General features: G+C 44.5%; 1 protein-coding gene across 5 annotated transcripts in view; it reads right to left on the reverse strand.

The window, feature by feature from the left end:
* The window catches only part of LOC137430390 (GDH/6PGL endoplasmic bifunctional protein), a 47,090-nt gene that overhangs the window by 17,381 nt on the left and 6,424 nt on the right, over positions 1–23,285 (reverse strand). The window contains exons 1-6 of one of the 5 annotated variants that reach the window (XM_068121232.2): positions 11,979–12,096; positions 11,028–11,518; positions 10,723–10,921; positions 8,726–8,857; positions 5,536–5,653; positions 5,091–5,360 (exon numbers count right to left, since the gene is read on the reverse strand). In XM_068121232.2, coding sequence (XP_067977333.1) covers positions 5,091–5,360; positions 5,536–5,653; positions 8,726–8,857; positions 10,723–10,921; positions 11,028–11,359 — 1,051 coding nt within the window. In that variant the 5' untranslated portion in view covers positions 11,360–11,518; positions 11,979–12,096. Of the gene's footprint in view, positions 1–5,090; positions 5,361–5,535; positions 5,654–8,725; positions 8,858–10,722; positions 10,922–11,027; positions 11,519–11,945; positions 12,260–23,285 lie in introns of those variants that run through there. The other 4 variants (XM_078780635.1, XM_068121231.2, XM_068121230.2 and 1 more) reach the window with 4 other exon arrangements.

Below are 23,285 nucleotides of genomic sequence, written 5' to 3' on the forward strand. Positions count from 1 at the left end.
CTCAACCTCCTAACCACAGATCACAGTGGGCCACGGCCTTGCCCCAAAGGCTAAAGCACTAGTTCACATGGACCCAGAATACCACAAAAAAATACCTGGGGTTATAAAGTTTGTTTTTGCTATTTCAGAGAACATAAACCTGCACTTGGTATTTTCAGTCTATTGCTCTTCATACTGAAAGGGGTGATGTGACAATGTTGGTGAATTGTATGCTTACTTGATTGGTTGTATTAATCTGGCTTGTACATGTTGTACGCAAGCACTAGTAAATCTAGCAGTTGGTCCGGCAATGTGAATCCATCGTGTCCATCGTCATGACACTGTGCATTACTAAAGCAAAAGCGTACATAGCATAACTTGAGTAGCATATTTCATGGATTCTGCAGGCCTTCATGGATTGGAAACTCTGGGTTGGCTTTAATGCGAGAAAACTCAGCATTCTTGCCTTCAGGCACACATCAAGGGGTGGGATGTTAAACAGGACAGGGAGCTACTGCACGGGTGCTGATTTCTGTGTACCACTGATTATCTGCATCAGTATTTTCGGGACAGTGTTCAAGTGTTTTGTGAGGCTGCTTTCTGCCCAAACAGAAAAACAGTATCGTATTCTGCTGCAAAGTACACAAGGGCAAGGCTAGCAGTGCGAAGAGTGCACACATTTGATCCCCAGCCCACTAGTTTCCGGATAATGTTTACCCTGGTCCTGATCTTTTCCATGACCCTTTTTAGGTGTTTACAGAACATGAGGCTGCGATCAAGGGCGACTCCAAGGTACTTAGGGAACTGTTAGTTCACAACTGGTTAGCCACAAAGGAAAACCTGAAGTTTTATGTTAGTCAGTCTGTTTGAGATGGAAAATGACAACTGTTGTCTTCGTTGAGTTTGGGCGATGCACCAGTAGATGAAGTATTGCTCGATTACCTTTATGTCTTGGGAAAGGGTACTGCTGAGATCTTCAAGGTTGATTGCTTGGGTAGCAAGAGCAAGATCATCTGTGTAGGCAAACTTCCTGGAGGTGGTACAATGCATATCACTCATATATGTTGGAGAGGATTGGACTTAAAACAGACTTTTGGGGACGACCATCTTTCAGAGCCCTCGTGGAGCTTATTTTCGCTCTGAGTCAAACCCTATATCTTGGATTGCTGAGCATAGAAGAAAGGATACACATTGTGGGTCAGACACTGGAAAAGTCTGGTAGCTTTCAGCACAGGACCTTGTCGCCATTCCTTGTCATACGCTGATGCATTGGTAGCCAGCCTCAGTGTGGGTGGTAAGTGTAAGTACTTCATCGACACAGCTCCTACGAGGTCTGAAGCCAGTTTGCTCCTTGGGAAGGTTGAGCTCCACCAGTGGAAAGAGCCAGGCAAGAAGGACACACTCAAACAATTCTTATGTTGTACACTGCAGATATATGGGCCAAGAGCAGGATGAGTCAGCAGCAGGTTTCCCTGGTTTAAGGATGGCAATTACTTTAGCCTCTCTCCAGGTTGATGGTTGCATGGATGTTAGTGAAAAGAGAAGCTAACCAATGATGTCTGTGAGGTCCCAAGTTCTTCAAGATTTCAGGATAGATGCCATCATTCCCTGCCGCTTTCCTTGTTTGGTGGAGGAAAGGCCATTGTCAATGTCAGCCCTGGTGTAAGGGGACGAAAGCAGGGATGTTGGAGGAGATGATCAAATGATCTTGCAGAGTTCCTTACGGACTTCATGGCAAGCCTCCTTAGTTGTGGCAACTTTAGAGTTGAGGAACAGCCTACGAGCAACAGCATTAGCCAATACACTGGGAATGGTTCCATGCCTTTTTTACTTGAATGAGTGAAATCCTGCTCCTCAACAGTCTCCTGCCACCTTTGTCGTCTAGCCATATCCAGGGATTCGAAGGCTCAGATGCAACATTTGGATCCCTAGAAGCTTCATACTGTTGGAGGAATTGGTCAGTTTCTGGCTACCAAAAAGGTATGTAGCATTTGCAAATACCACATGGGATGTTGTTTTTGGCTGCATCTTTCAAGACCTGGCAGAAGCTGCTATAGCTTTTCAGGACACAGTTGAGGCTGCTGATCTGCTCCTCAACTTCTGTTGTGAAAGACCTTCCAGTTGGCTTTCCGAAAATTACAGTGGGCCTTGAGTTTGGAAGTCAAGGGAACCTCTGTTCCAATGTGGATAAATGCTAGTCGATGATGGCTGTGTGGAAAGTCTAGAAGGATCTTACAAGATGCGTGAAGAGGATATTCTCTTTTGATCTCCAAATAGCATGCTTTATACTGAAAAAAAAAAACCTGATTTATCCAAGGCTTGGGACAATGGGACCCAAACCTTACACCGCCGATGAAGTTTTGTAACTGCGATCCAAAATGTTGAGAAAACTTTCTCCCAAGGCGAAGCAATTCTGTCATTTTGGTCTCCAGGGCAGTTAAACCAGTGATAACCAATCAAAACGTTGTTTTTTTTAAATCATTCACAGAAGCCCATGATAATTTTACTTATTCATTTAATTATTGAAATCTCCTTAATGATAATCAATTCTGTTCCCATGTCGAAGATGTGCCCAGGTCGCCACAAATCCACCGCCCCTACACTCATTTGCTATACATGTATGTCGTTTGTGGAGTTTGCTTGCATTGTCGTGCACTGCGTGTCTCACTTAAGAAATTCCACCACATTTAAGACTTGTCAAATGCACACTTGCTAGTACAGCAATTAAAACTTCACGAAGTGGTACATGATGCATATCATTAACACACACACACACACACACACACACACACACACACACACACACACACACACACACACACACACACACACACACACACACACACACGTTACCCAGCATGACAGCAGGTAACAGCACCTCCATGATCATGCAGAATATCCCATGCTGCCCCCAATCAAATCGCACCCAGCATGCACGTGAAATCATAATACAAGGTGTGCATTCCCAGTACAAACAAAGAATTACTGTTTGTTATTGTTATTCCCAATTCGGCCATGTGCTCACCGTACAAATGTGATTTGTCGAGATATCTCTCATGTAAGGCAGTCGTACGCAGGAAGCATCTCAGAATGAGGGAACATGGGTACATGGAAAAAGGCGTACCACACATGGTGCAGGTGGGGGCCAGCCACGTATCGGCATCCCGCATCTTTGGTCTTATTAAACTCACCCTAGTTGTACAGTTGACTCTTTATGGACATCTAACATAACATACAAGTTTAGGGATGGTGCGATGTATTTTTAAGACAGGTGTGTATTTCTACAGTATGTATTCTGGGTTTACATGTTCGTTCAAGTAAGTGTGGTGGCTGGGCCACAGTTTATAAGGTGCCAATTACCTATGACTACATTCTTGCTTGTGTTTGAGCCAGGCTATATGTATACTCAATCAAATCGCACCCAGTTACTCACATGACTTCCTTCATAGCAGCGTTATCGTTTAAGAATTCACTCCATCGTACACTTTACACTTGTGACACTTATCATCACTTTTTCATTATACACAGAGCAAAATGGTTAGCATGACAGTGCTTCCCATAATGGTGTCACCGCTTCATGCCGTGTCAATCATGGTATTTTATGCTGTCCTAACGACGTTATCCACTGCAAAAAAAAAAAAAAAAAAAAAAAACAAGCATTGAGTATTGCGCTGCAATACATGTCCCTTACCGGCAGTCTGTCGTCCAGAAAACTGTTGGGGATATTACCAAAGTTCAAAGTGCCATAACTTTGTCAAAAATGATCAAAACGTCGTGAAGTTCGAATTTTATCTGGAACTTATCATGAGGAAACCATGTACCAAGTTTGAAATCATTAGCATTAAGAGTTTAGAAAAAAGTCCGGAAAACTGTTCTTTGCGTGACGGACTGACAGACGGACAGACTGACAGACGGAGGGACGGAGTGCAAACCTATAGTCCCCTCCGGTGTACACCGGTAGGGGACTAATAAAACACAAGTCAGGAGACGACGATGGTTCACGAGCGAGCGGTATTCAATGACAAAGGACGGACTATAACTGAAACAGGCCCGGACTGGGGGGGTTGGGGGCCCACGTGGCAGGTATCGGCCCCCGATATGCGGTGTACATGCCTATTTACAAAGGGCCCCAATGCGCTGCGTGCGCAGGCCTTTAAGAGCCAGCTGTACGTAAGTGTGTGGTGCTAGCCTGGAAATGTCAAAACGAAGGTTACTGACCTTGAAATGAGATGGAAAATAATGTATAATCAGTTATGAGGTTAGTTAGCTACACAATACCGAAAATTCGGTTCGATTCCGACAACTTTGAAAATTTGACCTTTGTGACCTTCAAAGGTCAAAGGTCGGAGATTCTGAAATTTGTTGGAAAACTTATATTTCATGATGTATGTGATAATATAAGATCATGTACGATATTTCACCCTATCAGGAAGCGAACAATGTAATAAAACCATCAAAAATCGAGTTTTCTAAACTTCGTGACCTTGACCTTGGGGCGAAAATGAAAAATCGTGCTCCGTGGGGCTAGACACATGACATTGGCCTAACCAAATACCGAAACACTTGCTTGTCAGATTCCACCAACTCCCTCGGAGAAGATGTAGCTTGAACTCGATTACCCCCAAAAAAGACATCTTTTTCGGGCGTGGCTCTGCCCACAATGGGCGCAATACGCCCACTCTAGGCAGGACACAACGAGATCATGATATCAACCTCCCACCCAGGTTTCATCAAGATCTGATGATATCATCGGGTAGTTATGCTGCGGAAAGACAGACAGACAGACACACACACCCATGACGAATATAGTGGTCACTCTGTTTGATAACTCGTGAACCAAAAACGAATAGAAAGTCATGAAAGAGGGATGGAGAGCACAGCGATGGAGTAAAAGGAAAGGTATCGCGTTTTCCAGGCCGATTATAGCATCGAGTGTCACGGCTCGTAGGTGTGGTACCACATCATGCTGAAAAATCCACGAGCATTTCATTAATTTTAACAGTCACTCTTCATATGCAGCACAACAGTGGCAGAGCATAGTAACTTCATCATTTTTTATTTTTTTTCAAGTGTTTAGTGATCCTGCTGGGATACTTATTGTGGGATCTCACCTGCAAATGTGGAAGTGAGGCTGCCGTTTAAAGCTGGTCTCTTCATCTCTTCCAAAACTTCTTGGAAATACGTATCGTACTGTCCAATCACAGCAGTCCATGGGCAAAGAGGGTGGACGTGTGTAAGAACGACCATCTTGTTCCGCTCGACCTCATCGCGATTACTGAGGTTAAAAGGTGTATCCATGGCGACCAAGGACATGATCTCGGTCAAGTGGTTTTGCATGATGTCCCGGATGATCCCATAATCATCAAAGAAATCAATTCGACCTAAAAGTTTTAAAAAGTGCTTAGAGTTGTTATTTATGTACGCTGTAACTATGAGCTACACGTTAAAATTTACACAATGTGGAGTTACAAGATAATATGAATTATGGGATAAGCAATGGAGAAATTTGAATTAAAGAGCAAGCCTTTGGTAGTAAGCAAGAGCAGTGTTACTTACCCTTTGCTCCTTGCTTTTCTTTGAGAGCTATCTCGACTCGCTCCACGTCAAGCCGATTCCAGAGTGGATCCAAAACTTCCCGGTTTCTCATTCGAAAAGGCAGAATTTCCTGCACGGCCTGCACATTGTTACAGGCATGTGTACTTACATTTGATATAATTATTGGTGATAAGTCAGAATATGTCAATTTTCAGGATTCCTTTTTTTTTAAAGTGTGTTGATAATATATGAGATAATATATGAGATAATATATGAGATAATATATGATAATATATAATAACATATTCCTATGATACATTCCAGTCTGAACAATTACAATTTCTCTACTCATACTTTTCCCAACTTTAATCCTAGTTGTAGTGTTAACCCAAATACCACCAATGTCACACCTCCTTCCCACTCCCGCTTTCCCACTTTGTCCCCAGGCATGGATGCGTGTAGCATTCGAGAAACCCTTTGGATGGGATGCCCGTTGAATGAATGAATGAATTCATTCATTCATTCATCCAACACTTCCCGGTTTCTCATTCGAAAAGGCAGAATTTCCAGCACGGCCTGCACATTGTTACAGGCAGGTGTACTTACATTTGATATAATTATTGGTGATAAGTCAAAATATGTCAATTTTCAGGATTCCTTTTTTTAAAGTGTGTTGATAATATATGAGAAACCATTCAGTGGATGAATGATACAGATTACAATCGATGTAGGTATGGACAAACACAACCTCAGGAATCTGCATGGTCTAACTGGGACATCCACATTCATAGCATAAACTACTTTTAAAGAGAAGTTGATGTGGCGCCATCACAAATCGCCATGCTTCCCAGTTCCCACCTAAAGCAAAGTTGAAAGATGGCAAAAGGTTCCACCAGGAATGACTGAATATCCAATTTTGAGTTAAAAAATTTTTCCCGTTTTGACCTCTGTGACCCTGAGTCCCAACCCCCTTGGGGCATGAACCTGCGCAAATTCAAAAAATCGTAACATTTTTAATGCGTCCCCCAATGTTGATTACATATACAAAGTTTGATCAAAAAATGTTTTAAAATGGTGCCCGGAATTGCTTTTCTCGGTATTTGATCTTTTGACCTTGACCCATGGGAGTGGGGAAAAAAATGATTCTGTTCTTGCACATTCGTGACTTGTTCTTGTTTTTGCACCTTCTTTTTGACTTGATCATAACTACCAAGTTTGGTGAATTTCTGCCCAACCGTTTAGGAGATAGCACGATGAACGGATAGACTGACAGACCCGATTACAATATTCCCCCCTTTTTTTTTAGCTCACCTGGAACATAGTTCCGGTGAGCTTATGGGATGGCGCGTCATCCGTCCATCAGTCCATAAACACTTGCAACTTCTTCTCCGAAACTGCTGATGGGAATGTGACCAAACTTGGTACAAATTATATTTGGTATGTTGCAACTAAAGTTTGTTCACTGCAATAAAAGAAATAAATAAAAAACAAAATATATATATATATAATAAAGATCGGGGTCTAGGAGGTCTACAGGGGATCAAAATGGATCCAGGTTCCCCCCACCTCCCCACCCCCCCCCCCCCCCTCCCAAAATATAATTTGCTTTTTTTCTCTGAAACTACACACTATTTCGATGAAACTTGACCACAACCTTCATCACCTGTGATGTACCAACGTTTGTGCACGCCATTTAAAAAAAATATCGGGGTCTAAGGCGGTCTACGGGGAGTTGCCCCCCAAACGGCGAGTTGCCGCAGGCAGGTGGGTGGTCTTTCTGTCTTCTACCGACTCCTCTCCCGCCTTGATCCTCCAGCTCTCTCTGGGCTCTGTCACCCAAATATTCCTGAAGGTCGCACAAGATCTGCCTGCAACCCTCTTATTGTTAAACTGCCAAAATCTAGGCTCTCTGCTCACTTTCACTCTTTCATTCCTCTTTTCTCCCACCTCTGGAACAAACTCCCCCACTCCCTTCAATCCCACTCCTCCCTCCAGGTCTTTAAAACAGCTGTTCACCACCATCCCTTATCTTCCCCCATCCAAAACCTTGATCTTTTCTACCCCCGCTAATTTCACCCCTAATCCTCTTTTTTTAAATACCAACTTCTTTCCTGGAAGTCCTTGGTGTCCTTGTGTTTATACTTCTCCCACCCCCCCCCCCCACCCACCTTCCCACACCACCTCCCCCCAAGCCCTCTTCCTCCCACACATTCCCGATGTCCCTCACAAAGGTTGTGTTTATGTGCTTCCCCTTCTCTCCCCATCTTGTTTACCGCTCCCCTTTTTATATACTTTGGTTGTTTGTTTGATTTGATTGTGTGATAAATGTTAGCTCTTTCACGAGCCTCGATTACGTATACAAAAAAAAGAAGAAAAAAGTTATTTGCTCTCTTCTTAGAAACTACACACATAATTTCGATGAAACTTGACCACATCCTTCATCACCCGTGATGTACCAATGTTTGTTCACGGCATTAAAAACAATAATAATAATAATAAAAATATTGGGGCCTAAGGGGGTCTCTGGGGAGGGCAAGGGGGGATTGCTTCCAGGGGTCTCTGGGGAGGGCAAGGAGGGATTGCTTCCAAAATAGGTATTTTTGTTTGTTTAAAGTCTTACGATTACGTTAGTATGATTATATATGCTGATTATACATTATACATGCTACATGCTGCCCTGTCTTCTAGGAACCATTAAAATTGGTTGACAATACCGTCATACTGTTTAAAATACCTTTAGTTGGTGTAGTGTACTGCTTTATTCTACCAGGTGAGCACCCAGGGGTATTGCCCCTATTTTTTCCAAAACACGTGGAGATAATAAAATCAAGATTCTCCTAAATCAGCCAGAACATTTTTATGGATAAATTAGACGACTTTGTCGTACTGTGCCGAAGACTGCCCGGGTATACCAGTCGAACCCCGTTGGCCTTGCATCGTAACTCATACCATGGGCTCAGTAGCAAGACCACCCAGGATGGTCTACAATCCCTGTCACTTGTCCCATTGCACTTGCGTAACTGACATTGTCTGTGTAAATCACCACTACACTTCTGAGTAGCAATACGTATGAGCATCTTATGAAATAAATTTCAACATAAATGTGAGAATTTCCATAATATGAGCAACTCAATCACCATCAGCGTATCCACATAAACCTCACATTTTCGTCACTACCCAACCATTCCTAATTTGCCCTCTTTCCATCCACCTGCTTTGCAAGGTAGTGGTCAATACGGCACATTTCTTCAGGGCTGAGCAGAAGGGAGAGCTGAGAGTTCAATTCCGCTGCAGAACGGGCATCCCATCCAAAGGGTTTCTCGAATGCCACACGCATCCATGCCTGGGGACAAAGTGGGAAAGCGGGAGTGGGAAGGAGGTGTGACATTGGTGGTATTTGGGTTAACACTACAACTAGGATTAAAGTTGGGAAAAGTATGAGTAGAGAAATTGTAATTGTTCAGACTGGAATGTATCATAGGAATATGTAAACTAATTTCCCATGGGGATAACATATTCTTTTTTTGTATACATAGTTGAGGCTCGTGGTTGAGCTAGCACACTGAACGGATCAGGAAGTAACAGACAAAAAGGATGCAAAGCACGCATGCATGGAGAAGCAAACTCCAAGGAGGAAAAACTGGAAAATTAGGAGGAGGGATTTGGGTGGGGTTAACGAAGGTAAAAAAAGATCATGGTTTAGGATTGGGTATGATCTGATATCCATTGAATATATGTCTTGAAGACCAGGAGGGGAGAATGAGATTGAAGAGGATGTAGAAGTTGATTCCACAGGCGGGAAAAAAAATAGGCACAAAAGAGTGGAGGTGAGTAGTGATCCCAGATTTCGGTAGTTGTACCAGGATGGGGTCGATGGTGGACTGTGTGAGCCCTACAGAAACCTGGAGGGGACAAAGCATGGAAAGAGCAGAGGGTGCAAGACCAGAATGGAGGTGGTAGAACACAGAGAGGCCACCGACCTGTCTGTGATGGGAAAGTGATCGGCCCATAGACTCCGCTTCAGTGCGAGAGATTCCAATGATCTTGAAAGCATTGGTTTCCACGGCGTCAAGCTGAGCAAGGTGTGAGCCAATCCAGAGTTGAGAGCAGTATTCCATCAAGCTGCGGATGAAGTCCTTGTAGGTGGATAGGAGTTCAGGTGTGCCAAGGAAGGACTGTGCATGACGGAGGATGCCCAGTCAATTGGCTTTGGATGTCAACTTTGAAATGTCGTTTGCCCAAGAAAGATCATGGCGGATAGTGAGACCCAGGAGATTGAATGACTGAACTTCTTCAAAAGGATTGTTAAGAAAGTAGATGGGAGGGTTTGCCAGATGGTCTTTTCGGAGAGATATAGTAAGAGTGTGAGATTTGTCAGGATTGAAAAACATGTTCCAAGTGCTTGTCCAGCTTGTGATTTTGCCAAGGTCTGAAGAGAGGAAAGAAGCTGCTGCCTGTCTGTCTGATGGATGAGGGATGTCACGACAGAGGGTGGAGTCATCAGAAAATAGACCGATCAATTCTAAACTGATCGTCATGAAACTTTACCAAGTTGCAGAGGTAGTCACAACTGAGAAGCCTATTGATTTTGAGGTCAAATTTCTAAAATCATAATTTTTCATCCGATTGACTTGAAAGTTGAACAGGATTTGCATATTGGGTGACTGAATTGGGAAGCCAACTATAGAGGTAAAAGGTCAACTCAAGGTCAAACTTCTAAAGTCGTCCATTTTCATCAGAAAATAATCAATTTTTATCCGATCGACCTGAGCTTTGATTAAGATCGTCAATTTTAATCTTGGTGAACTGTTTTTGGGGGGGAGGAGGTGGATTTTGCAAGCATCGTGCTCTGCACGGAGCCTTTCTTGTTTATTTGGTCGTCTGTCCGCTCACGTATAATCACCCACAGAACACAATTTTAAACCGATCTTCACTAAACTTCACCAAATGGTAGCGTTGGCGGTCCTAAAGAAGCCTATTTATTTTTGAGGTCAAAAGGTCAACTATTTCGAATTTCTAAAATTCTCACTTTTTATCCGATTGACTTTGATGGTTAGGCGAGTCGAAGCCAAATTGATATTGGTTCAAATCCAAATCCAGATCCAGCCTATCAGTGGGATACAAAATGTAAACTGTTCAGCCTGGCAGAGGTATGTTACATATGTATCTATATTTGACATTGCTTTGTACCTATTGTACAAACTTTACCCCATGAGGAGGACGGCAAGCAGAAGAGATGTTGCTGACAATATCTGCATAAGCAGTTGGTGGAACGGAGAGGTAGAAAAGGCGACCAGCCTCCACCAGGCCTTCCTGTGCCACTTCTGTTCCCATGTTTGAACATAGGTCAATATAGTCCTGAGGAAGGTGCAACCGCACGGACCGCACCAACCGCATGAACTGCTCCCTATAAATAATAGAAGTGGGGCAGAACAAAGGGTATGGGTTAAATTAACAGGCATATAATTACCAGCGACATAAACATTGGTGGCAGAGCAGGAAGAATATTTCACCTGAGTAGCTGACACAACGGTTTGCGGGCACCAATTTCAGGAGGGCACTGCAGCCCCCCTTCACGAACCACCCTGAACAATCGAGCCTCGCTCTCTGCTCCGCCTTTTCGACTTGCACCAAAGAAGGAGAAGGTGAAGGGCGACCGTGGCGGTGCGGACAATTCGCAGTACACGGAGAACAAGCCCGGCCACAATCGGCGCCTGGCCAAGTCTCCAGTTGCCCCTAACAACACCACGTTGACATGATCCCCATGAGATGTCGTGGGCAACAGGACAAAGGCCAGCAGGAGCAACAGGGGCGTCTGCAGAGTCGGATGCAAATTGGACGCCATGAAAAGATGCCAAAAACGTTATTTTTGTGGATTTGAGGGCTCGAGATTAAAACCCCAGTTGGAACGTGTCCTTTGCATCAACAGTTCTTCAGTTGATGTGGTTGGGGATTCACAGCTGCATAAATCAGTCCAAACTGGCAACAGAGTTGCTTCATTCGACTTCCAACAGCGCAGATGGGAAGGAGAGCAGACACAACAGAACGTCATTGGTTAGCATGGTACTTAGGTATACAGTGTAAAATACACTATGGGTATGCGACAGGAAAAGGGTCATTGTTATTACGTAATTAGCAGCGCACGCCAGATGGCACGTGACGATAAGGGAGTGCACTGCACAGCACGTACAGTGCGGCAGAGTACAGTGCACCGTGGTGACAGTACGATATGTCGGATATGTAAAGTGCATTACAGTACATATCTTTATTTTACAACAATACATGTTGTTGTAACGATTTACAACTATGTATAAATCGAATAAATATCGAGTGCTGACGTAAAGTATCCACTGAGTCTGAGATTGAGAATGAACATTCAGTACGTACATCAAAGCCTACAGGTGCTTTATAATTATATATTGAAGGCCTACTTGTCACGAAGACTTACGTACGGAAGTACGCACTTGCTTGCTTACAATTTTCTGACTGCTGGAATAATCGCCAGGTATCTTCAAAAAAACACAATACGTTTCCGCATTCAAACAAGTATCGGGTCACTGTGATGTACAGTACCGGTACAGTACATTAATGGTACTGTATTGCCGTGAAGGCTTTACTTATCGCTGAATTACCATCTTCCGAGTAATCGGTTAATAATCTAATCGACTTTAAGCTCAACCACAGGTAATAAACAATTAATGAATTCCTAAGCGCTTCAAGTGCATGAGGTAACATCTCGAAGCGTGCGGAACGGAGGCGAACACATGACGTCATGGTGACGCACGCCTTCGTCATCACGCACACGCAGTGCGCTGATGTGTGGACTGGTGGGCAGGGAGAGGATGTGCTGGATATTTTTGGCAATCGCCCATCGAAATATACCTTTCACGGTTATAAATAATGTGGCGAAGGCACGGGGTGCCGGAAGCAACGCGTTCGCGGGTTCTTATAGGAAGGCCCACCCACACGTTGTAATTTATTTTTCCACCTCACCTGATGATAATACAATTACAGGTATTGATTGTACAGGTATTAATCTCCTGGGTCTTAATCAAAAACCCCACCGTATCATTCATTATTAGTGGCCGCTTTCACAAAACCACATCCGGTTTATACTTGAGAAAGAAATAAAAGTGGAAAGTGCAGACAAAGCACAATTTACAATAACAGTAAACACGCCCCAAATATATGTATATATATATTTCACACACACCTACACAGTGCCTACATAACGTCTATACCCCCTTTCAAATTTTTCACCTTTTGTTGCCTTATAACTTGGAATTAAATTGCATTAAATCAAAAAATTTTCCCCTTTATTTACACATCGTAACCCAAAACTTCCAAGTGAAAAACAAATTCTACAAATTTCAGAAAATAAATGAAAAATACAAAACGAGATTATCTTGGTTGAATAAGTGTCAACCCCCCACTTGGTGGAAGCACCTTTGACAGCAATTACAGCTGTGAGTCTATTGGGATATAGGTCTCTACCAACTTTGCACACCTTGATTGGGCAATATTTGCCCATTCTTCTGTACAAAACTGTTCACGCTCAGTCAAGTTGCGTGGGGAGCGTTGATGGACAGCAATCTTCAAGTCATGCCGCAGATTTTCGATTGGATTTAGGTCTGCGGTCCAACTGGGCCACTCAAGGACATTTATCTTTTTCTTCCTTAGCCACTCCAGTGTAGCTTTGGCTGTTTACTTGGGATCGTTGTCATGCTGAAAAGTGAACTTCCGTCCCAATTTCAGCTTTCTTGCAGAGGGCAGCAGGTTTTCCTATAGGATTTTATGTATTTTGCTCCATCCATTTCCCCTTCTATCCTGATAAGTGCCCCAGTCCCTGCTGATGAGAAACATCCTCATAACATGATGCTGCCAACACAATACTTCACAGTAGGAATGGTGTTATTTGGGTGATGTGCTGCGTTGGGTTTGTGCCAAAAGTAACATGTTGCATTTAGGCCAAAAAGTTCCATCTTGGTTTCATCAGACCACAAAACTTTTTGCCATATGGTTTCAGACTCTTCAAAGTGTTTTTTTGCATATCTCAAACGGGACTCAAGGTGGGATTTTTTTTTGAGTAATGGATACCTCTTTGCCAACCTTCCGTACAAGCCAGACTTGTGGAGTGCTTGGGATATTGTTGTCATGTGCACACAGTGACCAGTCTTTGCCATAAAGGCCGGTAGCTCTTTCAAAGTTGCCATTGGCCTCTTGGTGGCCTCACTGATCAGTCTTCTCCTTGGTCATCAAGTTTGTAGGGATGGCCTGATCTAGGAAAGGTCTTGGTGGTACCCTATGCCTCCCACTTAAGGCCAAAAAAGATATATTGCTGGTCTCTGGTCAGATCAAAGTTCCAGAATTGATGCAGCGATGCAGTTTTTTCTTCTTTTTTTGAAAAGCATGGATTGTAAATATAAAGGTGTTGTTTTATGTGTCCTCATGCCTTGCGGTCCTCCTAATCTTCCGTGGCGCCGTCCAGAGAGGAATTAAAGACAGCCAATGGGACAGGTCGGCCTTTTTGTAAATAATGAACACAAGCTTAAGTTATTTTAAAATGTATTTATTCTGAAAATCATTAAGTTCTTCAAGCATATTATAGACCGCCGTTTCGTTCTCGAGATCGCCTCGCCGTACCGTTAAACATTCCAATGCGTCGATCGCGTCAACACTGCGCATGCGCAAGTGGTCTGAATGATTTCTTCACTGAAAAATCCGCGCATGCGCAAATGACTACACCCGCTGGAAAGCTGTTCGTGCACGGGATGACACGATGCACGTGGTGACGTCATAACGTAAACGGCTCACATTTCTTCATTTATCTCCCGAACCACCGGTCGGATTTCGACGCGGTAAAGGTCTTCGTGTAGTGTGAATAAATGCACATATTATAAGACCACTCCTGACTTAGTGGGCCTTGTGGTTGTAGAGATATCGTGGACGAACCGCGAGACGATGTGTATTTTCAAAAAAATGGATTCGTATTTACGCAGGACACGTATTTCAGAATCACGTGGTGACGCCACGGCGTAAACGGATCACATTTATTAATTTATCTGCCTAACCACTTAATCGATTTTGACGCTGTAAACGTCATCGTGTCACCCGCAGCTCTCTCGGCCTTCTGGTTGGTTCACACGAACCCGACAAAGAACGTCTTCGTTTCAGTAAATGAAAATATCCAGCCGATTGGATTCATGACGGCACGGAACACAAAACTACTCATATCTTTGGAACGGCTGGTTGGATTTGGACAAACTAAACGTAGTTTTGTAGGGGAGAACCGTGCGCGAACGTCGATACTAATGGCGACCCTCACAGACCCGTATCTCCCGAGATAGTGCGCCGGCCGGCCCGGCCCGGCAACATGCATACATTAAATGGCTCCTCACGCTCGAAATCGCGTTTTCTGCGAGAACGTGACGTCACGGCTCACGAAATTGCAATTATCTCGTCTCGGCGGGTCAAAATCGATGCGCGCGCTGACCAGAGACCGGAAATATATCTTTTTCAGCCTAATCATTGTATTGACTGTGCTCCAAGGGCAATTAAGGCCTTTGAAATATTTTATACCCATCCCCTGATCTGTGCCTTTCCACAACTTTATCCCAGAGATCTTTTGAAAGCTCCTTTGTGCTCAAGGTTGAGTCTTTGCTGTGGCATGCACTACCCAGCAAAGGAAACTTACAGAAACAGCTGATTTTATTCTGGAATAATCGCAATCACTAAAATTGAACACAGGTGGAGGCCAATTAACTTGGTGTGTAATTTTGAAGATGATTGGTCACACCTGAGCTAATTTACACTTGCTATTATAACAGGGGTGGACACCTATCCAACTAAGATATTCTACTTTTGTATTTTAATTAATTTGCTGAAGTTTGTAGAATTTGTTTTTCACTCGGAAGTTTTGGGTTACGATGTGTAAATGTGGTGGAAAAAGTCTGATTTAATGGAATTTAATTCTGGGGTATAAGGCAACAAAAAGGTGAAAATTCTGAAAAGGTGGTGGAGACTTTCTATAGGCACAGTATATATATTTTAAATATACTGTATACATATATGTATATATATATATACTAGTGAGTAGCGAGGTACCCCTGGAACCAAGAAATTCCACATTCTTGTGCCACCTTCACTCGAACGTTAGACATAGACAGCCGGTTCGTGAATGACTTGCACAAAAATGTACCCGTCTGAATGGTTGTTTCCCCAGTTAATGGCGAATCTGCATATGGCGAATCCGCGGATGTCACTGTGAGAAAGTAGAACCCTCACGTCATTTCTTCATTCATTTGAACTCAATATCTCTTATTTCCATTCCAAACAGCATCATTCCAATCATACATTAATACTATAACGTGTTAAATGACGATAGTGTTGAGATATTATCAAACCAGCTCATTGTCGTGTCGTCATGTGTTCACTTCCGGATTCTGAGCAGCTCGGTAACGAGTCCATTTCAAAATCAATTTTATTGAGGAATTTATGAAACCTCCTACCTACCTTTCAACATCCGCTGGGACCCCAAAATGTTCAACAGAAGGTTTGGCGGGTCTCACCCCAAAACTGAGGGAGTAATGTGGAGATGGACAGCCACTCCTGTTTTATAATACTAGGGCATGCCCGTACGTGGGTGCCCGTTCCTTGCCAAAAAAAAAAAAAAACGCTACCCGTACGCTCTACCCCGCCCGTACGCCCGTACGCCCGTAAACAAAAAAAACAACGCTCTTCGCTTCCGCCCTTCGCTCTGGGAGAAATAATGCGCATAAGAAATCGAGAAATTATTATTTTCTCCGGAAGAAATCGAATTACGAACCGTAATGGCGCACGCGCTCGGCTCGGCTCGGCTCGCAACAACGCGTTCTGTGATTGGCTGCCGGAAGTGAAGTCTTCACTGTCCGGAAGGTCGCAAATCGCAGTTACGATGAATCGCAAATTAGTTTTAATTAGTTTTAAAACATAGTTTAACGGCAACATAGTTTGCAAACGTGAAATAAATGAATACGCTCTCAAATGTGCCGTCCGAGGCAGAGTCTGTTCGCCACGTTCGGCACACGTGATAGCTCGCTGCTCTCTGATTGGTTGAATCGTTTTTTGGACATAGCTCGGTAACTACTTGTCCGATTAATTTCAAACCTTGAAAAGGCACATCCTCGGGTCCCCAGCAATATACCTGGCAAGTTTCAAGTATATCGGACCCATGGTTGTCGAGAAACAGCGGTCACAGACAAACAAACACACACACAGACACACACACACACACACACAGAGATTACTGGAATTATAGATAGATAGACAACGCACCGGTATACAGTATACACCATCTACCCTCCCCCTCTCCTCCCTCCTCTCCCCACCCCCTCTCCCCCTCTCTTCATATTCCCGTCACAAAGCGACTCTGTGTTACCCGGCAATGCCAGGTATCTTTATTTTGCTATCCCCACCCCTCTCTCTCCTCCACCCCTCTCTCTCCTCCACCCCTCTCTCTCCTCCACCCCTCTCTCTCCTCCACCCCTCTCTCTTCCCCACCCCTTTCCCCTCAATCTCACTTCTCTACTCCTTCTACCTTTTCCCCTCCCTCCACTTCCCCCTATCCTCCACCCCCCTCCACCCCCTCCATCCCCACCCCAAATCTCCCATCCGATCCTCTCCACCCCCTCCCCCCTTTCATATCCCCAGCACAAAGCGACTCTGCATTACCCAGCAACGCCGGGAACCTTTGCCAGTATGTATGTATGTATATATATACAGTCACGTGAAAAAGTAAGTACACCCACCCCATGTAGAGTTTTGACTTTTTCAACATATTTCAACATACAGCTATTTGTTCTTCATTTCAACAATATTGATAGATAAAGGTGATATAATATAACAAATATCATGAAACATTTACATTTTGTAGTCCATTGTATAATTTAAATAAACATAAATGCAAATTTCGCATGTGGAAAAAGTAAGTACAGCCTTGGCTCGAATGGGTGGTATTGCCCCCTTTGGCAGAAACAACCTCAAGTAGGCGTTTCTTATAACTGTCTACCAGTCTCTGACATCGACTGGGAGAAATTTTTCCCCACTCCTCCATGCAGAATTCTTTCAGCTGTGCGATGTTTGAGGGGTTTCTTGCATGCACAGCTCGTTTCAAATCCCCCCACAACATCTCGATGGGATTTAGATCCGGGCTTTGACGTGGCCATTCCAGAACCCTCCGTTTCTTTCTTTTCAGCCGTTCCTTGGTGGATTTACTGGTATGTTTATGGTCATTGTCATGTTGCAAGGTCCACCTTCGGTTGAGCTTCAACTTTCCCGACAGATGGCCTCACATTATCCTCAAGCACCCTCTGGTACAATGAAGAATTCATCGTGGATTCTATGATGGTGAGCTGCCCAGGCCCTGATGCAGCAAAGCTGCCCCAAACCATAATATTTCCACCACCATGCTTTACAGTTGGTATCAGTTCTTGTGGTCAAATGCTGTCTTTGGTTTTCACAAAACATGTCTTCTGGTACTGTGGCCAAATAGCTCTACCTTTGACTCATCTGTCCAGAGCACATTGTTCCAGAAGTGCTGGTCTTTGCCTGGGTGTTCATTGGCAAACTTTAGTCTTGCCCTGATGTTCTTTCTGGACAGCAAAGGTTTCCTCCTGTACACCTCCCATGTAGATCAAATTTGTGCAGCCTCTTTCTAATGGTAGACTCGTGCACTTTGACATCAACAGTGGCAAGAGCTACCCATAGGTCCCGTGATGACATTCTGGGGTTCTTAGAGACTTCTTTCAGCATCTGGCGGTCTGCTCTTGGGCTGAACTTGCTGGCGCAGCCTGGCCTGAACAAGTTGGCAGTTGTTTGGAATCTTCTCCACTTGTAGATGATTTTCCGGACAGTCGAATGATTGATTTCAAATTGTTTGGAGATCTTTTTTAATCCCTTCCCAGACTCATATGCATCTATAACCTTCTTTCTGAAGGCCTCAGAGAGCTCCTTTGATCTAGGCATGGTGACGCCGCACACTTCAACAACAAAGAGCAAACCAAACTAAATGTCTGAGGTTTAAATAAGACAGGTTCCTCCAAGATCCTCTCTAACGATGTTCTAATCATTTGCACCTGAGCTGGTGCACCTGATTCTAATTTTAGGTGTTTGAAGTAGTGATAAATGTAGGGGCGTACTTACTTTTTCCACATGCGAAATTTGCATTTATGTTTATTTAAATTATACAATGGACTACAAAATGTAAATGTTTCATGATATTTTTATATTATATTACCTTTATCTATCAATATTGTTGAAATGAAGATCAAATAGCTGTATGTTGAAAGATGTTGAAAAAGTCAAAACTTTACATGGGGTGTACTTACTTTTTCACGTGACTGTACGTCGTCAACAGCATATAGTGTGGACATTTAGCATGGAAGGAAAAGACGTCTGAGGCATTCGGAATCCCACTGAGTCCTTTGTTCCAGCCACGACCAACCAAATCCGCTCATCATTCCCGGTTGTACCCGGTAAGCCCCCCCCCACCCCCCCCCCCCCCCAACGCCCCCCCCTCCCCCCCCGTACCGGAAAACCCTCGATCAACCCGAGTTCAAGCATATTTAAATATTATAACATGAATGGAAGAATGATGCTGCGACAGTACATCCCCTCCTTGTGTGTTAATCAAACGGAAAGTACAAACAAAATACATAATGTTGTGGAACAAGAGATGTTGACTGTCCATGTAAAAAAAAAAATCACAGCCAAGAGAAATGGTCAACAGCAAAATGTACTCTCATAAATATCATGCTGGGAAGTAAGTGTACATGGCACCCAGAGCGAGTCGTATACGATGGTAAGTGCACCGACCATTGTAGTCGGTGTCAACCTGCTGGGCAGGGGGAATGCTGGCTCTGGTGCTGCGTCAAGAAAGGCTGGTTTCAAGTGATATATGTCGACTGTCTCATGACCACAGTTAATATTGAGTATGAAGGTCTTCTCAGAGTGTTCTAGAACTTTGTAAGGTCCATCATGTGGCTGCTGCAAGAGTTTCCAGACACTGAGAAGAATTTTCCTGGGAGACAAAGCATTGCACCATACACTAACTCTGCAGTGGAGCATCCAAGGTCATCTTTTAGATCAGCTTGCATACTGTTACATGCTCCTCCCCGACCCCCTGGTCACGGTGTACCTCCGAGCCCCGAGAGGAGTCACGGCAGAAAAATGTGTTATTCTGTGTGTCAAAGATCGATGGAGAAGCCACCCCAATTGTTACTCACAAACAAATATTGTATTGAGATCACACAAGAATAACGGTACAACAACAATAGTATTCAAAAGTACAATCAATATGTCCTATGATGGTACCATCAGTTTTGCAATATATAACTCACTGTGCTCCAAGTGAGTGTAACAAGAACATTCCCGAATGTCTCTTATTCCCGGCTCCAAGACGAAGTTGATTCGCTCCAGCGATCGCTAGAACGATGTCCAAACGACCAGAACCCGTGCGGATGGCCAGGGCAGTCACACAGCCGAAGCTGTACAAAGGCGTCCTCAAGGCGACTGGGAAATCCAAAGGCGCCCTACAGGCGATCGAGAGATCACACCCTCGGGTATTGACGAATTAGCCTTCAAAAATCCGCATCACACACACGCCCCAGATCGACGTCTGAATGCGGTGAGAATTGTCGAAAAGAAACGAAACCGCGAGCAAAGCACAAATCCTGCGCGAGTCAAAATGGCTGACGACCCGGTCTCGTGGCACACAGCACGGCGATGATTCTCTCCTGAATCAATCGCAAAACCTGACATGCAGGTTGACCGGTCACAGTCATGACAACTCCGTCGTAGGAATTCCTCTCCCGGAAACCCGAAAGTTCGCTAGTGACTCTGGCTCGCCAACGTTCGCTTCAGAACCCGGAGCAACTCGGCTTTCTTGTCCGACTCATTCGCTCCGCCCTTTTCTCTCTTCTTCTTCTTCGTCTTCTGGTTCCCGATCCGGTTTCATTTTTAAAACATTCCTTTTACCTTTTGACAATAATAATTGCTGTTTCCCTCAAACAACAATAATAATACTTCATGGAACCAGAAATGTCTCAAGTGGATGAAAGCCACCACAACGGAAGTGACGAATCCGTAACAATACCAAGCAGGGTACGACGTCTGTCCAGTGCGTGGAGTTGTCATGCGCTTTCAGGGAAGACTTGAGTTGGCAGTGGAAACACTCCACCATACCATTCACTGCTGGATGGTAGCGGTGGTCAGCATATGGTCGGTCGGAACCCAAGAGCTGAGTAAACTTGCAAAATAGAGCCGATACAAACTTGCTACCACGATCCGTAGTGATGGTTGATGGAACACCAAAATGTGTGATCCATATGTGCACAAAGGCTCTGGCGATAGGATGATGTCAGCTATCGGTGTAGCCTTTGGCCAATGGACGAAGCGGCCAACACAAGTCAGTAAATAGCGTTGCCCATTTGATGGTGGTAAGGGACCAACAATATCCACATGGACCCTGTTGAAATGCCTTTCTGGTGTTGAAAAGCTACTTCGTGGTTTCACACTGTTACGGGTCTTGGGGCGTTGGCGTTGAGGACATTGCTCGGCCCAACGGCGCAAGTCAGTGTCGATATGTGGCCAGACGTAGCACATGGTGATGAGTCGCTGGGTTGCTCAAATATCTGGGTGTGTGAGGGAGTTAAAAGCATCGAAGACTGTACAACGGACTGCCGCAGGTAAAGAAGGGCATGACTGTCCCGTTGATGTGTCACACACGAGGGTAGTGTCTGTTCTTGGGATTGGTAGCTCGCAAAGTGTACGGGAACCTGCTGCAGACTGCAGATGGTGGAGTTCCGTGTCCTCCCATTGTGCTGCTTCAAGTGCATTAAAATTGATGGCCAGTGTACTGGTTGGAGACAACTCCAATACCTCAATGCGTGAGAGAGAATCGGGCGCAGAGTTCGCAATTACTTTTATGTGTCAGATGTCGGTGGTGAATTGTGAGACAAAACTGAGTTGGCGAAGTGTGCGAGGAGAGTGAGAATGGGTGGACAGAGTGAAAGTTAAAGGTATGGTGGAGCGTTTCCTGAGTTGGCCAAAGCAGAACTTCCATTAAAACATCAACAGTCCCTTATGAGCTCTACAAGATGCACTAAGGACCACCAAGCCATTTGGTGGAGGTAAATCTCCTTTTGTTATCGGCTCACGGAGAACATCACAATCGGTGCTGCCCATGAGTGTCAAATGGTCCATTGTGTTATGAGCAGAACACAAGGTGTCAGGTATGGGTGGTGTTGTGGAACTGGTGGTCAAAGGTGAGGGTGGTGTTGGAGGAATCCAGCACTCCTTTCAGGCATTCCTTCTCCAGCCGTTATCGCCATCGCATGCAGGCACATCAGGCCATGAGCTGCGGCAAGGAACATTGTCCAGCGTTGGGCTACTGGGAAGACAGAGTGCATTGGCAAGGGCTGGTGGACAGATTAGTCAGCACCATCGCAGCTGCCATGTCATCCACACCTTAGTCACGATTTCCCTGTTTCGGTCTACAGATAGCGAATGTGAGGCCTCAAATTAAATGTCAAGAAGAGGGAGAGGATTAAGGGGAAAATCTCAAAGGAAGATTGCTGACCTAGCCAAGATGGAGAGGCTTGAGGGAAGACGGATGAGTAGCCAGGCGCACGTGGCTTGGGAGCTCGCAAGCTGTCGACGCAAGGTGCTACGACTAGTGTTTCACATGGGACTTGTAAGGAGGACTCTGAAGAAGCAAAGAATACATGGCTGGGGCTGGAGAGCTCTGTTGGGAAAAGACATTAAGCAAGCAAGGTTCTACGGACGGCAGGGCAGAATGTTTAGGCCCCACGGATGATTTGCGTATCGAACGCATTGCATGGAGCTGTGGGCAGTTGCTGTATCGCGAGGCTGGCGACGAAAGTTGAAGCTCTCACGAACCGTCCACAGAGAAGGGAAGTAAGCCCGAAGCGGTACAACACCTGAGGGAAACCAACGATGTCGAGATGGCGAGAGAGGATGGGAGAGGGGCAGGACAGATGGGGGAGTGCGATATGCAACAGGAGACAGATGGGGGAGTGCGATATGCAACAGAAGACAGATGGGGGAGTGCGATATGCAACCGGACACACAGCTGCGGGTGGTTTAGTCCAGGAGCCCAGAAATTTATTCATGTTAAAGAGAGCAAAAGGTTTGACCTCATGAACGCATGGGAACAAGTCTATCATATCTCTCACTTCCATCACATATTCTGGCGACAAGAAGCCATCTATGTATTTGAACCACGTTGACTCGGTAGTCATGTTCCAGGTTTCAAATTAAGCTTCGACCTGTGTAAACCACAGCAGCGGATCATTAGGCCAGAATGGCGGAAGCTTTATCGAAACTGTTGCCATGGATGAGCTGGTTCAGCGACCAGAAAGGCGCGGCGGCTTAGTCGTTTGTAACTCCTTGTTCGTGTATTTGTATCACGTCGGGGTCACCAGTTTAGCCTGGAAGGAAGAGACGTCGAAAGCATTCAGAATCCGAGTCAATCCTTTATTCCAACCGTGACCAACCAAACCTGCTCGTCATTTCCAGTTGCACCCAGAGCCGGTACTGTAAAACCCTCGATCAACCCGAGCTCGAGCATATTTAAATATTATAACATGAATTAGGCAAAATGATGCCGCTACATACAATTACTTACAATATAGTGCGGGCAAATAACAGGATACTGCAGACAAGTTACAGCACATAATATACTGCGAACAAAGATTATTATTATTATTATTATT

The sequence above is a fragment of the Myxine glutinosa genome, chromosome 6 (assembly GCF_964187855.1).
Source record: "Myxine glutinosa chromosome 6, kmMyxGlut1.1, whole genome shotgun sequence".
NCBI classification, from domain to species: domain Eukaryota; kingdom Metazoa; phylum Chordata; class Myxini; order Myxiniformes; family Myxinidae; genus Myxine; species Myxine glutinosa.